Source organism: Pterocles gutturalis, unplaced genomic scaffold (assembly GCF_000699245.1).
Source record: "Pterocles gutturalis isolate BGI_N339 unplaced genomic scaffold, ASM69924v1 scaffold9057, whole genome shotgun sequence".
Lineage (NCBI taxonomy): Eukaryota > Metazoa > Chordata > Aves > Pterocliformes > Pteroclidae > Pterocles > Pterocles gutturalis.
Window position 1 is genome coordinate 1 of NW_010115266.1, and position 16,637 is coordinate 16,637.

At 36.5% G+C, this 16,637-nt stretch overlaps 1 protein-coding gene across 1 annotated transcript in view; it reads left to right on the forward strand.

Moving 5' to 3' along the window:
- Positions 1-436: 436 nt before the first annotated feature.
- The window catches only part of TRRAP (transformation/transcription domain-associated protein), a gene marked incomplete at its 3' end in the record, with an annotated part of 43,696 nt that continues 27,495 nt past the window's right edge, over positions 437-16,637 (forward strand). The window contains exons 1-17 of the mRNA XM_010075121.1: positions 437-536; positions 888-937; positions 4,891-5,001; positions 5,573-5,677; positions 6,355-6,438; positions 7,186-7,242; positions 7,910-8,035; positions 8,344-8,421; positions 8,635-8,723; positions 9,685-9,781; positions 10,119-10,257; positions 10,594-10,672; positions 11,678-11,912; positions 13,542-13,869; positions 13,993-14,090; positions 14,715-14,909; positions 15,452-15,643. Of these exons, the coding sequence (XP_010073423.1) occupies positions 437-536; positions 888-937; positions 4,891-5,001; positions 5,573-5,677; positions 6,355-6,438; positions 7,186-7,242; positions 7,910-8,035; positions 8,344-8,421; positions 8,635-8,723; positions 9,685-9,781; positions 10,119-10,257; positions 10,594-10,672; positions 11,678-11,912; positions 13,542-13,869; positions 13,993-14,090; positions 14,715-14,909; positions 15,452-15,643 (2,163 nt within the window). The remainder of the gene's footprint in view (positions 537-887; positions 938-4,890; positions 5,002-5,572; positions 5,678-6,354; positions 6,439-7,185; positions 7,243-7,909; positions 8,036-8,343; positions 8,422-8,634; positions 8,724-9,684; positions 9,782-10,118; positions 10,258-10,593; positions 10,673-11,677; positions 11,913-13,541; positions 13,870-13,992; positions 14,091-14,714; positions 14,910-15,451; positions 15,644-16,637) is intronic.

The following is a 16,637-nucleotide window of genomic DNA, read 5'->3' on the forward strand; positions in this document are numbered from 1 at the left end:
GTTCAGGCCCCTCTGGGAGCGAGTCCTGCCGGGGTGCGTCCAGGGGTTGCTGTAAATTTGGGAACTGGCCGGGTCGGAGGACAAGGTGACAGGTGTGTGGTGGCAGGAGCATCCCTGAGCCCGCGGCTCCTGCGAGAAACGAAACCACGCAGAACATGGGGGTGTCTGTGCAGAGTGAGCAGCCCGGTCCCCGCTCGTACCTGGAAGTGTGCCGGTGGTGCTGAGCGCTGCCCGTGCTAGGCAGCGTGTTTGTAAACCTGACAGTCGTGGTTTTTGGAAAAGATGTGTTCTCTTCCATGTGTCAAATGAATGGATGCAGGTGATGGCGATGGCTGCTGTTAACCAGCCATATAAACTAACAAATATTTGTTTGGTTTTTTTGTAGGTGTGTTGGTCTTGATTTTACGTACTGAAAGCTGATCCTTCCTCCTCCAAGATGGCATTTGTTTCAGCACAAGGGCCTACGGTGGTGGACCAAACCACTCTGATGAAAAAATACCTTCAGTTTGTGGCTGCTCTTACGGATGTCAATACACGTAAGATACTTTTTTTTGTTGAAAGTTACAGTTCTTCAGAAGTTTGTTTCACAAACGTTGCAGTATTGTTTAGACATCTCATAAATGTGTGTTGAATTCCCTTTGAATTTCATTTGAGTTTTGATTATTGAAGAAGCAACATGATGATTAATACTTGCATGAGCCAAAGTGAGCGAGCTGTGTGTGTGTGCAGTTGCGTGATGGTTGTTTGTGAGAATTGTGTGCCTTGTGATTGGGCAGTGATAGCTAAACTGATAAGATCTGATTGCTTCTTTTATCAATGAACCAGGTATTTTCCTTCGTAATGTAGTTTTATATTTAATTTTTTTTTGCTTGAATTTTCGTTTTCAGCCGATGAAACCAAATTGAAAATGATGCAAGAAGTCAGTGAGAATTTTGAGGTAAATAAAAAACAAAAACCAAAAAACCACCTCCAAACAACAAAACTCCACCAAAACCCCCAACCTTCTGAAGTGACAGTCTTTCTTGTGCTTAATGTATGTTGGTTTGGTTTCTGATGTTATGTGGCTAAAATATTAATATTAGTATCATGTGACTTATGATTTATATTGTTGTAAGTCATTAGTTTCAGGTTTGTATTTAGGAATTAGCCAGGTTATTGAAGAATTACAACATTTAGACTTAAATGAAAGAGCTCTCTATTCAGTAAGCGTTTAAATAAAGGTGGAGTAATAGATGTTTCTTCTATTTTGTTGAATGCTATGAAATCTCTGTATTTAAAGCATTTTTTGTTTAGTTCAAATGTGTATTGTGCCTTCATGAAGCAGAGGCCCTTATGATTCCTCTGAGTAGTTCCATAGTATAGAAGTGAAGGAGAAGTTGTCAGATGCAGAATCTGACATCACGAGTGGAGGTGGCTCCAGTGACATCTTCTGCATAGTAATGGACCGTCAAGTTTACATGAGCAGCAGAAAAAAAGTGAGACACAAGTTAAACCAACCCTGTGTCAGCAGAATTTATACTTTAATGGAATGCTTAGTTATTATTTGTCTGTTTTGAAATTATAGAGAACTTGTTATTTTGTAGAATAAGTTCAAGATCTTAGGATCACTGTGATTCTCTCTGTATCTAGTTTTTTAGTCAAGTTGCAATAAAAAAGAGTGCTACCACTATAACATATTCTGTCCTTACCTGCTTTATTTGAAGTGATCTCACCTGGTCCATGATGTGAAAACACAGATACACATTCAGTCTAGTTTAATGTCTGGATATTTTTAAGTAAGCTTTATGCGATGTTACATCCAACAGGTTAACACAGTGGAATAATAAATTTAGAGCTGGTCTAATTGTACTATAAAAAAAAGTTAAAAGCTTTAATTAGTGTGTATAAGCAAATAAGTAGATGTCTGTGACAGTTCTGCTTCTATATGCACACAGGGTGAGCAGAGCTTCATGTTACCATAAGTGCCTATCTAAAAGTATCCTTGTGGAGTTTTGTATCTGTTTAATCTGACCTGCCATCTCTGAAACAATTTGTTATCTGAGTAAAAGAATGGTTTTAACAGCTTAGTCTAGTGATCTGTTTAAAATCTGAAGGCTTAGTTGGTTCTCTTTGCTCTTGTCTTCAGTAGGGAGGAACTTGTTCAATATTTGTTTTGATAATGTTCAAGATGGAGTGCCTTTCTTCTCTTGGAACTCACTTGGTTCTGTAGTGTGGTCCTATGTAAAGAGATGAAGATTTGACTTATGCTCAAGTACAGTTCTATTTGTTGGAAAATACTTGAGGGAGCAAAAGGAACCACTAATATAGTTCTAGTTTCCTTTATTCCTTTGGAGGTAGTGGACAGTATTGTTTCATGTTGTTATGCTAGATGGTTTCTTTTCATCTTCTGTTTCCATAGTCTCCTTATAACTCTTCTCTATCTCGTACTTCAGCTTCCCGTAGCTCTGAAGTTCAACAGGTTTTATTTTTCACTTCAATTGAAAAAAAGTTTTTTTAAAAACTTAGCTGTTTGCTGGAAGTTACAGCCTTCGGATTCTGTTGGCTGCATTATTGATCTGGATGCCTCTCTAGGTAGGGGTAGAACTGAACATGGATTGATGATTCTGGAGGACTTTTTGACATGAAGTTTAAAATGGAGGTGCTTCACCATAATGTTATCCGCTTGACAGTGCTAGTTGCTAGGGTGTTGCTCTGGGCTAGCAGAGGATGTTGCTCTTCTAAACCAATTTCTGGATGGAAATGTTTAATTTTGCATCTTGTTTCTCGGAAATTATTTGTTTGAGGGGGATTTTTTTCTTCTCCATGTCTTCATAGAGATTCTGGATTCCAAATGGTCTGTATTCATTGTTTCTCCAGTCTCTTGGAGGACAAAAAGCTTCCAGAATCAACTTCCATTGCTGCTTCTGATGTTTTGTGCCAGCGGTGTAATTCTGAACTTGGTTAGAGTAGTTTCTTATGTGGTTCAGAACAGCAATTCATAGATATCGAGAGTGCTGCTAATTTTCTGCTCTTTGCTGTTTAGCAAAGAATGTGCTTTCAGAAATTTAAGCTGAACTTGTGAAGGTGTACATTTCCTTGAATGGATTTGTGAACCACTTTCCAAGAATGCTGCAATACCCATTTCATATCTTGTTGGAAACTTCCCTGCCTTTCTTCAAACTAGGACCATTCTCATGGCATAAAGTTGGGGAGGTTAGGAGTCTTTCAAAATTGAAAAGACTGTAGGGAAGGGGGAAGTAGAGGAGGAGAAGATACAGCTGGACTTTCTTTGGAAGACCCTTGAGGTGAAGAGAAGATGAGGGCTAGTCTGCTGTTGACACTATTCTGTCTTGCATTGTCGTGGTTTAACCCCATCTGGCAATAAGCCCCACACAGCCGCTTGCTCACTCCTCCCCGCTGGGATAGGGAAGAGCATTGGAAGAGTAAAAATGAGAAAACTTGTGAGTTGAGATAAAGACAGTTTAATAGGCAAAGCAAAAGCCATGCACACAAGCAAAGCAAAACAAGGAATTCATTTACTACTTCCCGTTGGCAGGCAGGTGTTCAGCCATCTCCAGAAAAGCAGGGCTCCATCACGTGTCACTGTTACTTGGGAAGACAAAGGCCGTAACTCCGACTGTGTGTCCCCCCCGCCCTTCTACTTCCCCCAGCTTTATCTGCTGAGCATGATGTCCTATGGTATGGAATATCCCTTTGGTCAGTTGGGGTCAGCTGTCCCAGCTGTGTCCCCTCCTGCTTTTGTTTGCACCCCCAGCCTCCTCGCTGGTGGAGTGGGGTGAGAAGCAGAAAAAGCCTTGACTCAGTGTAAGCCCTGCTCAGCAATAAGGACGACATCCCTGCATTATCACTGTTTCCAGCACAAACCCAAAACACAGCCCCCTGCTGCCTAATGTGGAGAAAATTAACTGTCCCAGCCAAAACCAGCACATGCATTTAAAATGTTTTTGTGCCCTTATTATGGTATGTCTGCTTTCTTGAAAGCCCTTGAGATAAAAAAACCCTTTGTTTGCACAAAGTGCCTTGTGTAATAAGATTTATGGTTTCATGTTACTAAATCTCCCTGCAAAGTAGAGAATGGTAGTGGAAATCTATAAAAGGAGGTGGCTTTATAAAAAATTAAGGTTATTCAAGGAATAATGTTAAACCCCTGAAATATCTATGTAGATTTTACAAAAGAATGCTGCATTCTTGTTTGTACCTTTATTAACAGACCAGTATGCTTCTGTATCACAGATACTTCAGAGAATCGTCCAACAGCATGTACCTAAACTACAGCTGAGTTTCAAAATGAACCTCACACTGGCCAAGTTAGATTTTATTTTGAGGCAGATGCCGCAGTTGCAGATGGAGGAAGCTTGCTCATCTAATATTTCTTCTGGCTTCACAAGTGGATAGTAGTACAAGATTATTTTCACAGTGGAAAGTAATGCTCAGTTTGGCTGCTGTATGCATAACTAAATATCAATTTAACAGTGGCTGAAAAGTCTTGGGAATTCTAGAGCACTCAAGTGTGGGTGCACTTGACAATCTTTCTTGTTCAAGAACATCTATAGTGTTTTAGTTTTTTTTTCCTCCCATTTAAAATAGCTTTATGTTATGCCAATTTTATTTTCTCTGTGAGGTGATTATTAAGATAGCAAAGAAAAATCGTATTTCAGTCCATTGGGATTGGAGGAAAGAGATTAATTTGTATTCACTTCTCTTTGTTTCACTAATAGTGCTCTATTGCAGTAGTGTGTCAGCAGATGCTTCATCACTGAATCTATTAAGGCGTCACTGAAAATGTTTAATAGTGTCTTTGAATGTAGCGTAATATCATCTGTGTAATGTCTATTATGTCTGGTCTCCCCATTTTTTGGTGTGGTTTTTTCTTTTTTTTTTCTTGATTAGAATGTGACATCATCCCCTCAATATTCTACCTTCTTGGAACACATCATCCCTAGGTTTCTCACCTTTCTACAGGATGGAGAAGTTCAGTTTCTGCAGGAGAAGCCAGCACAGGTAAGCTGTGTGGAGCATCCCCTACCTTTTTGAAATGTGCGCAGCAGACACTCGTTCAGTGAAGTACTTTGTTAACCTGATGAACTGTGGACTTTCTTGTTAAAAATAGATCTGTTGTTTGGAATGAAACTGAAGAAGTCCAGTTTCTAAATAAGTTACTTGTAAACTTTGCAAATGTGGACTTCTGTGAAAAATGAGGAAAAACTAGGTGCAACAGAATTGGCTTTCTCACTGAAATACGATGCATTGTTACAAGTTACTGACTATACTGTGGAATGAGAGGCGAAAGTTGAATCTATGTCATTAAATACTTAAAACTGAGTTCCTCAAAAAAAGTCTGATAACTTGCATTTTGCAACTATAAATTAGTTAAATTTGCCTTATTCACATATGTGGGTAGTAGGAAGCATCATGTGTTTGTATATAAGTGTGCGTCTACACAGAGTACAATGGCTTTTTTTTCTTTTTAAGCATGCAGAAGTGTTAAGCTGGAAAGATGTTGCAACCAATTGTTGTTTTTTGTGGGCTTTTAGAAATTTGTATCATATCTTTATTTTTCCTCTTTTTATAGCAACTCCGAAAGCTAGTGCTTGAAATAATTCACAGAATACCAACAAATGAACATCTTCGTCTTCATACCAAAAATATCCTCTCTGTGATGTTTAGATTTCTAGAGGTATTTTTTTTTGTCTTAAAACTGTTTCAAATTTTCAGAAAGATTTTCCTCTTTATTCATCTCCAAAAACTGCTGGGGTAGGATTTTAGATAGCTGTGTTTCTGGAGCAAGAGTGGAAGGGCATTCTGGTTAGGCTTTACCAGTGTGATATCTTGTTATCTACAGGCTTTCTGCACGTTCTCTTCTGTCGTTTAGAGACTTGAATTTTATAAATGCAAGGAACTGTTCTCACGCTAGGCAAGATTTTGTTCATCAACACTTTTCTGGCTTATATGAGTACAGATATCTTATTCTAGAGACTGTTGTGTGTCTTACTTGGGGTTGAAAACACTGTCATTTGAAGTCCACAGAAAATAACGTGCTCTGTGTGGAGGTGTCTTGGTGTGTACATAGCCCCACTTGTGTCTCTGTCTGTGGGGCATTAGGAACAGGTCTGATGGTACACAGTGGTTGAAACTATCGGCTTTTTTGGGGTAGGGGTGGATTTATTTTGTAGCCATACTATAAGACTGCAAGGTAAAGTTGTAGCAATGGAAAGGCATCTTGCTCATGCAAATTTGTATTAATGGAGCGCTTGTAGGTTTCTGAGATGAGTATAATTTTATAGGGTTTTGAAGTACTTACAGAGCAGTTGAAGAATGCAGCAGTAGGCTCACTAAAGATTATCCTCTTTTCAGACGGAGAATGAAGAAAATGTACTGATTTGCTTGAGAATAATTATTGAATTGCACAAACAGTTCCGACCAGCAATCACTCAAGAAGTAGGTCATAAATGTTGTTGCATGGTATAGAATTTACTGCCATGCTCTTCAGAATTGTTATTTTGTTCCGGTGGGTGGGTTGGTTGGCTGGTTTGTTTTTCCTCCTGTCCTTTTATATTGGCTGACCTGTTGTGGTAACCATATATTTAGTGTGGGTTTTTTTTTTTTGTTTGTTTTTGTTTTTTTACCTTAAAGTAATTTTAAAAAGAGGATTGCATAGTGCTAGCACCCCTGGGGAAAAAAAAAACAAACTGTTAAAGCCTAGTTGTGATTAGACTAAGGAATAAAATTCCGATAGAAGGGAAGAGAATTGACACCTTTTTAGTTTGTGAAGGGAAAGTCCTGGAAAAAGAATATTGTGATTGTCTTCTCCCTGCCCTAGTTCCCGTTGCTTCTCTTCTGGGACGCATGAGGGAGTATTGGGGAGTTTCTATTTTTATTCTTTTGCTTTCTTTCCTTGATTTTCTCCTGGGAAGACTTAGTTGGTTTATAGTAATTATTTCTAATAATACTGTATTGGGACGACATTCAGATGATAGGTAAATTGGATTCTTTCCAAGTGCAGTTTGAATTGATATTGGCAGAACAGAAGGAAATAGGAGAACGCTTTCAGGTTCTTTTAAAATATAATGAAACATATAGTCTAGTCGTGACTAAAGATTTTATGTAATTGTACTGTAGTTGTACTGAGATTATAAAATTGTAATTTTTTTTTTCTTTATGGTAAACTGACTTCTTCCTTTCTAGATTCATCATTTTTTGGACTTTGTGAAACAGATTTACAAGGAACTTCCGAAAGTAGTGGTAAGCTTTTTATTTCTTAAATTGCACTTGCTATTGTCGGAAAACTAGTTTTTATTTCTTAATTTTATCTCAGAAAGATCTTAGCATAACTAGTTTTGTATCTAGTGATACAAAATAAATATGGTTTTAATAAAAATATTTAACAAAAATACATCTAAAAATGGGTAAATTTAGATTTTGAATTAGAAAGCTTTCTGTTTCTGGCACAGTATTACTAGTATGAGAAACTGAAGTAAGCTTACAGAAGTTTACCTGGTCAGTCAGCTAGTCAGTTGACTGCGGTGGTGTCCATGTAGCCGAATGTGGGTTTTTTTGAGGGAAGGGTAAGGTGATAACTTTCCAGCAGCTACAGCTCTTCTTGTTCTCTGTGGAGGCCCTTGCCTGCTCTTCCTCAGTGATACAGAGTGTCTGTTTGGAAGGTTTTCTTTAGCAAAAGAACCACTTTAGCTGGGGTTGCTTTCCTGCTTCTTGCTGTGGTGGGAGTGAAGGGTTGCGGGGTGTATGTGCAGTCCTAGTAGGTACTGCGGTGTAAATGTCACGCACAGAGACAAAAAAACTGTCTGCCATAAGTTGTGGGGAAAAACTATATGGAGGAGTTCTAATGAGGTGAATGGCCTTTTGACTGTTACTAGCATTATTATATTTTTCTTCTGCTCTTTGCTTCTAGAATCGATATTTTGAGAGTCCTCAGGTGATTCCAGAGAACACTGTTCCTACTCCTGAAATGGTTGGCATGATTACAACAATCGTGGTGAAAGTAAACCCTGAGCGAGAAGATAGTGAAACGAGGACAGTGAGTATTCTAACTGTGTCTGTCTCACAGTACCCCAAATCATAAGGGCAGGTAAAGGTAATAGGCTTTCTTTTTGCTTGTTTTTCTTACTCAGATTTATTTGTAGAAGCTGATTGAAACTTTTCAAGTATTTTCTATGCAGCTGTAATTACAGGATTTTTATTTCATTTAATACCAAATAGTTTTGTGCTTTTTAAATGTGCTAACTATAGTGCTAATAAAATGAGCAGTTTCTTTTAAAATGTATTTCAAATACTTTTTTGAATTAATTACTAATCTGTTTATAAAACATGTATTCTTTCTTTCAGCATTCTATAATTCCCAGAGGATCTTTATCTCTAAAGGTCTTGGCTGAGCTACCTATTATTGTTGTTCTTATGTATCAGGTTAGTATTTTGCATGTTAATACTTTTTATTCCTGAATGGCTTGTGTAACTTCTGCTGGCTAACATACATGGCAGTATGTTTTACTACCAGTTTTGAGATTAAAATATGGTCTAAAGATAAGCCACTGAGATTTCTTCATTTTTTCTGATTAGCTCTTGGATAAGTTGACTGCGAGTGTGAATTTCTCTAATAATACTTTTCTTTTTTTAAAGCTCTACAAACTGAACATCCATAATGTAGTAGCTGAATTTGTGCCCTTGATTATGAACACTATTATAATACAGGTTTCTGCTCAAGCGAGGTAAGAGCATTTTGACAGTATTTTGATGATATTTGGGATAAACTTCTTAAACCTGCTCTTCAGGACTGCCCAGAATATTTTTGTCTTGCATCCTGTGATTTTTGTTTCTAGTCTTAATGCTTTTAATCTCAAAAGTAGCAATAATTATTTGACTTAAAATTGTCGCAGTTTTGTAGGTGAATTGGCAGATCTGAATATTTCTGTTCTGTATCACTGATAAAATCCATAGCTCTGCAGTAGATCCCAATTTATTATTTGATGATGCACTTTTAAAAATAGAGTTTCTGACAGAATTCCCTATTACCACAGACAGTATGTGGTGGAGACCATGTTAGCCAGCACGTTTGTTGTTGTTTGATCTTTACCGTACCACCAGTGATTCATTTTTGATCTTCCAAGGTATAGCTTAGGTGAAGCCGTGTGATGTAGGTGATATGGGTGCTGCTTTTTCTGTTTCAGAGAGAGATCATAGAATTATAGAGTCATAGAATCATTGAATGGTTTGGGTTGGATGTTTCTAAGGAGCAGCAAGTTGTGCTGAGCAGGGCAGTAGGAGTAAGATCTCTGTCTTTCACTGTTTGCCTGGATGATCTGAATAAGTGGGTGAAGCTTGAGACAGACAAGTCTGTAGGAGGGAATATTGCTTGGGAAAAAAAAAAAATTGCCCCAGTTAGGGGAACAGAGACAAGTGTTTGATGTTAATGTATTGGCATGGCTTTCTGCAGAAAGTTGAAAATTGTATGGCAGCCTCAGGGCTGTGTGTTTCTGCTTAGAGTGTAAGATGCTGGGAATTTGAATGGCAGCGAGCTTGTTGAAAACGGGCTCTCCCATGGTGATTTTATTGCCTTATGAAGCAAGAACCTCGATACAAGATAATGTAATTTGAAACTTCTGTGAATTTCCTGAATGAAGGTATTAAAGAGGAGGAACAAGTTGTAACCACTGTTCAATTTAATTTCAGGCAACATAAACTTTATAACAAGGAATTATATGCCGATTTTATTGCTGCTCAAATTAAAACGTTGTCTTTTTTGGCTTACATCATAAGAATTTACCAGGTAGGTTGCTTTTTTGTTTCTTTGTTGCAACAGATCTCTAGTGATGGCAGGCAGGTGACCAGCATGGCTGCAGTGGATTGGAGAAAAGAGCATTTGTGCAGCAAATCTGAAGTAAAGTAGATTTTACTTTACAGCAAAGTAAAAATGTGCCATTCTCCCTGTCCCAGGTGGTTTTGGAATGGCTTGTGTATTTTCTTTGTATAAGTAGGCTTCTTAAAGAGACACAAGTGAATTTTAATTGAATGTTATTTTGCAAATGTAAAGCAAAGTTTTAAAATAGAATGTCATAATAATTGCATTCTTTTTTTTTTTTTCTTTTTTTTTTTTTTTGTTGTAGGAATTAGTGGCTAAATATTCTCAGCAAATGGTAAAAGGAATGTTGCAGCTGCTCTCCAATTGTCCAGCCGAAACAGCGCACCTCCGGAAGGAGCTTCTGATTGCTGCTAAGCACATCTTGACAACAGACCTGAGGAGCCGTATGTAGTACTTCTTAAAAACATGTCTAAACTAGAAAGATTTCAACAGTTTATGTGTACTTAAGAGGCCTATTGCTTACTATTTCTTTTGGAGCATTCCATACTTCTGATTATTTTGGGAGCATGTGTGATTTTTTTTTTTTATGTGCCTTTTTTTGCTTTTCGTTAAAAAAAAAATCATCTGAATAAGGTGGCATTCTGAACAAGTGGTTTTTCTAGCTTTCCAAGTATCTGTTCATCCGAGTAATTACCATTCGATGATGGACATTTGTGTTGGTTTGTAATTGTGCCATTATGTATAGCTTTTTTATCCTTTTTTTTTTTTTTTGATTACAGAATTTATTCCATGTATGGACAAGCTATTTGATGAATCTATACTAATTGGCTCTGGATACACTGCCCGAGAGACACTGAGGTATGACAGAAAGAATAAATTAATGCCTGCCAAGGCTGGTTTCTTTCAAGGTTTAGTAGTATTTCCCACAATGTCTGTATAGGGTCCCAAATCTTCGCTTTAAATAACTAATTTTATTAGATTCTAATATGGAAGAGCTGCTGGTATAAATTGTTTGCGAAGTGCTGTACACGTCGATGGTGCAGAATGGTAGTGTGAGCGTAGGGCAAAATGAGATAAACGGGCAAATGAAAATTATTTAATTTTCTGAATTGCAGAGCACAACCACAACAGTGGTCACAGGGAAGTCAACTCAATCCTTGCCCAATATTTAATGAAACAGCCTAAATCTTGTGTCCAGTGTAAAATCTGAATGAGATTTAAACTGTTTTGTCAATAAGTACCTTAAAACTTAGTTGCAAATGAAAAAAAAGGGGAGAATACTTGCTTTCTGTCTTTAATAGTGTATCAGGTACTTCTGCTGACCAAATTGATGTATGTGACCTAGGAGAATTATTTCCTTGTGCTTAAGTATCAAGTGTACCTTATTGAAGACATGGATTAGAAGTATTTACTAGATGCTTAAACCTGGTATTTGAAAATAAAATTGCTTTAAAAATTTATCGGGTTTTTGTAATTACTTTTGAAATCATGAATCATCAATGATAAATTGTGAAAGAGCTTACCAGCACTGCTTAACATGTGGCTTAAAACATGGTAATTTGCTCTTAACTGTATGTAGATGAAAACATGTGCTGAGGCTGTTCAGCAATGGGGGAAGGAAGATCAGAGAGGTAATATTAGTGTTGTGGGACAGATTAATGTATCTTTGGTTAGATTATACAGGTTATGATTCTGTTGTATAATTGAGAAAGCCTTGTGAACTCTGGATTTGCATATAAAAATAGAAAATTTGAATTGAGAATCTTGGAAATAGCTCCAGGCAGTAATTATTGGTTAAGTCCAATTAACGGTGATTATAATTGTCCTCAATGTGTTTTCTTCATTTCTTGTTTTTACTGATAGACCGCTTGCATATAGTACACTGGCAGACCTGGTACATCATGTCCGTCAGCATTTACCACTCAATGATCTCTCCCTTGCTGTCCAGTTATTTGCCAAGAACATTGATGATGAGTCGTTGCCTAGCAGTATCCAGACAATGTCTTGCAAGCTTCTGCTAAATTTGGTAGACTGTATCCGGTCTAAAAGTGAACAGGAGAATGGAAATGGTAGAGATATTCTTATGAGAATGCTGGAGGTATTGATTTGTTTAAAACATTTGATATTAAATTGAGTATCCTATTTTATAGTATGTTGTCAGTTACATTTCACTTTCTCCTTTCTTCGGAAATGAGAATATGTAGAACCAGTCTGCATAATATATTTCATTTTAATGCTTCAGGGAAGGGCTTTTCAAAATGCTGTACAACTGGGATAATATCTCAAGTGTAGCGGAGATGCTTTGCCAACTCAGCTTATTCATTCAGTGACTTGTTTCAAATCAGGAAATGGAGTGTCTGTGATGGTGGGGGTAGCTTGACTGTTGTTCTTATTTTTAAAAAAATTCATTTAAATTTAAATTGTAATCTCCTTTTTTTTGCACTTAAGGATGTATAAGAATGGTATTTTTTTTAGTGCCTTCTGCTTATGGGTTTTTTTCATCCTGAATGCAGATTATCTCACAGGTCCTTGGCATAGCCCAGTACAACCTGCAACATGTGAAATATCCACTTTCAAGACCTACTGATCTTTTTAAAGGATCTTCCTTATAGGGAGGATTTTTTGGAGGCTTTTTTGTTTTGTTATTTTTTATTATTTTTAAAAATCAGGGATGCACCCTGAAAGCTGTGACACACTGTCATGGTTCTGAATGCACCAGGGAAGAGATTTAGTCATTTTAATCATCTTCAGATTGTTTAGTATTACCCCTAAACTTTTTTTTCTTAGGGTAGTAGTAGTTTAGGGAATGGCTTTCATACTAAATACAAAACAGAAGTGACGGTGCAAGTGAAAAATCTCAATGTTGTGTATTGCAGTGGGTCCTTTATTCCAAACTTCTCAAACTCAAGTAGCTTTCTCATAGAGTTTGCCTTCCAAATAAACTTGTACTTTTATCCCTGCTTTTTTAAAAAATCTGTAATGTAGCACAGTTGTTTGGTCATTTATTTATCAAATCAAAATTTGTAATAACATGTGAATTCAGAGAGGACACATCTAGAGAAGAAGGGAGTGCACAGAACTGTGGTGGTAGTGGGAAAATATCAGAGCAAGCCAAGTAGATCTAGGCTTTAAAATCAGGGAAGTACAGAAAACTTTAAACTGAAACCTTGTGCAACATGTCCCTTGTTTAGTATCAGCCAAGAGGCAGAAATGTTGGGGACGACTGTTCTGCAGGATTGGTTATTGCTTTCTAAATGTGATATACTGCATAAAACTAGAACTTAAACCTATAATGTATACATCTTTTAATACATCTAACATACATTATATGTATGTCTGAAAAAATCAGCTTTTTATGCTTAATAGTAAATATATATATAGACTCAAATACTGTCTTATTTTAAAAAATGAATTCAAATAGCTTTTAAGTAGTTAAGTAGAACTGTAGAGAGATCAATTTTTAGTTGATGGTTTTTCTAGTTTTAACAAGTTCTAAAAGTAAAAATATTTGCTGAGAAGTAAGCAAGCTACTTTGTTGATGTGCTTAAAAATATTTGCTGTCATTTGAATGACTTGAGAAATACTTAGTTGTAAATTTTATTGATCTAAGTATGCTGACTTGAAGTATTGGTATTACTAAACTTATAATGATTTTTGCAGAAGAAACTTATTTTTTTTTTCTTCCCCTTTCCTGCTCTTTCATTTGCCTTTCCTCTTTGTGCCCTAGGTTTTTGTTCTGAAATTTCACACTATAGCACGGTACCAGCTTTCTGTAATTTTTAAAAAATGCAAGCCACAGTCTGAACTTGGGACTGCTGAAGCCGCGTTACCCGGAGTACCGACAGCAGGAAATGCAGCACCTGTTCCTGTTCCATCTCCTGCCCCAGCCACTCCAGTGGCCCCTGCGCCAGTACCTGTGTTTGAAAAACAAGGGGAGAAAGAAAAAGAGGATAAACAGACATTTCAGGTCACAGATTGCCGAAGCTTAGTAAAAACTTTGGTCTGTGGTGTCAAGACAATCACGTGGGGCATAACATCATGCAAAGCTCCTGGTGGTAAAACTGCATAATATTTAATTACGTTTGTCTTTTGTAATTCTATGATTAAAACTCTCTAGCATGAAAGCAAATAGTATTTTTTAACGGTTAATTCCTGTCTTATTCTTTATCTTCTTTCAGAAGCACAATTCATTCCCAATAAGCAGTTGCAACCCAAGGAGACTCAAATCTATATAAAACTGGTAAAATATGCAATGCAAGCTTTAGATATTTATCAGGTATGTAACCTGTTATCATGTATTAGATCTTTTAACAAGGATTTATTTGTCAGCTAAAAGAGAAATTTCATGTGTAGTATGTTTTCATTAAGTCTTTAATTTCAGGACCACAGCTATTGGGAAATTTTATGAATTTCCAAGTAGTTATAACTTGCAAGGAGCAAATGATTTTCTTAACAGTTGTTGTTTTCTGTGTTTATGAAGGCAGGTCGGACTAAAAATCATTGTCTTTCCTGTAGTGGATTAAATCTTTTCTTCAAAGAGATAGTTTAGCTATCAGTTGAAGCATTCACAGGGCTATGTTTATCTTCTGTAGTTACACAAAGTACAGATGAAATGTGAATGTATGTGATTTGGAATTAAGTAACTTTACAATTACACTATGATATCTCCTGCTGTTGTCTTTTTCCTCTCCTGACTTCATGGTTTTAAAATCTGTGCTGAAAATACTCTTATTTTAATATTTGTTTTGTCACTGTTGGCTCTTGTGCCCAAATTCTGATTGTATGGGGCTTGCATGTGGAACCTGTAAAATCTCAGATTTTTTCAAAAGATGTTTTAAGAATAGTAGGTGAAGTTATTCAAATTCTGCAACCAATATATGCATTTTGTAAATTCCCATAGGTCCAAATAGCAGGAAATGGACAGACGTATGTTCGAGTAGCAAACTGTCAGACAGTCAGAATGAAAGAGGAAAAGGAAGTTCTGGAGCATTTTGCCGGTGTGTTCACAATGATGAACCCTTTAACTTTTAAAGAAATCTTTCAGACTACTGTTCCTTATATGGTGGAGAGAATCTCAAAAAACTATGCTCTTCAGGTATTATGTTTTTGTTTACTTTTTTCAATTGATAATAAACCTGTAGAAGATAGCTTAATGCCTTGAAGTCCATAGGGCTGAAGTGGAATTATAAATAATAATGTTGAAATTAGCATGCAAGATTTGAAGCAGTCTATAAAAATACTTTGTAAAGATGAATTTTCAAAAACTTTGCAGACTAAGTGATGTAATACAAACATGAGGACTTCAGTTTAGATGTAAATGGACTTCATTCTTGAAAAGTATTGAACATTGTCGAGTTCTTGTTTTGTTCAGTTGTGTTTAATGTTCTGACCTACTGTTTTACAGAACCCAAGTCCTATTAATACATGTTTTAAATTAAACTTTAAACTTGAATGCTCAAGTTGCATACGTGGCTGTTTTCCACTGAGGATAACCTGAATCACTTGGGTATCAGTGGAGAAGGGGGAAGAAATTTGTCTTAGTTTTTTTTTTTTTTTTTTTTTTTTTAAAGGGGTAGTGCATTTATCTCTCTGTTCTTTTCATTACATCAATAATTCCTTTGTGGTTTCCTTTTATAGATTGTTGCCAATTCCTTCTTGGCAAACCCTACTACCTCTGCCCTCTTTGCAACGATTTTGGTAGAGTATCTTCTGGATCGGCTGCCAGAAATGGGCTCTAATGTGGAACTCTCCAATCTGTATCTCAAGCTGTTCAAGTTAGTCTTTGGCTCCGTTTCACTGTTTGCAGCTGAAAATGAACAAATGCTGAAGGTAAAGGTCGTTTGTATTAAAAGCAAAAAAATCTGTTTTGAATCTTAATACATTTTTCAGATGTCTGAAGAAACAGAGTTTTATGCTGTCTAATGTGTCTTTTTGTGTTTGAACTGCTATTAGTGATACATCTCCTATTATTTCCGAATGCCAGGTCTATTACCTTATTGATAGGAGATGGCTTCTCTGAATGTTTGCTTCATATTTGAAACTATAAAGTGATGTCCTAATTCTGAATATGGCTGACTGATACATGCTGTGGTCTGATTAGGATTGCCATAAAACCCTGTAACTTTATGGTCAGGATATGCATATCTTTTCTTTTTTTTCCTTTGTTTCCATGTTAACTTTTGCTTAGACTGGAATAACTTTTTTAAGTATTTGTGAATTTTGTTCATTTGTGTCATATTCAATGACGCCTACCTCTTGAGTTAGATATTTCTCTGCCCTTGAAAAGTCTGAATTAAGGAATGCTATTTTTTCTATTGACAACATATTGTTTATGTATTCCAAGGATCTACTTATGTTGATGAGATCATCTCAGCGTTCAGGGAGTTTAGAAATACTGAGCTTGAAGCGAGAGTGTGCTTTCTCATAAGAGTAACAGCTGCCTATATCCAGAAAAAGCATTAAAATATTAATTGAATGCTGCTCATTCTCTCATAACTTTTCTTAATTTCTCTTCCTTCTAATTTAGAATCGACAAAATTTCTGGTACAGGTAACTGTGTGATAATGATTTCTGTGCTTAATGATTTGTAACGGCAGCATTAGTTCTGTTTTTCTGTGTAGAACAGAGTAGGGACTGCTGATTTTCCAGATTCTTTCAAAGATAAAAATAATATGAAGCAATATTCATGTAATCTTGCTTAAACTCTTCTTGTTTGTCATCAGAATCAAGGTCATTTGGATTTTATAAGCTGCAGATCCAATTTAAAGACTGTGATTTACGACCTTCACAGTTTCATGCTTCTGCTACGGTTTTTGTTTCAGCA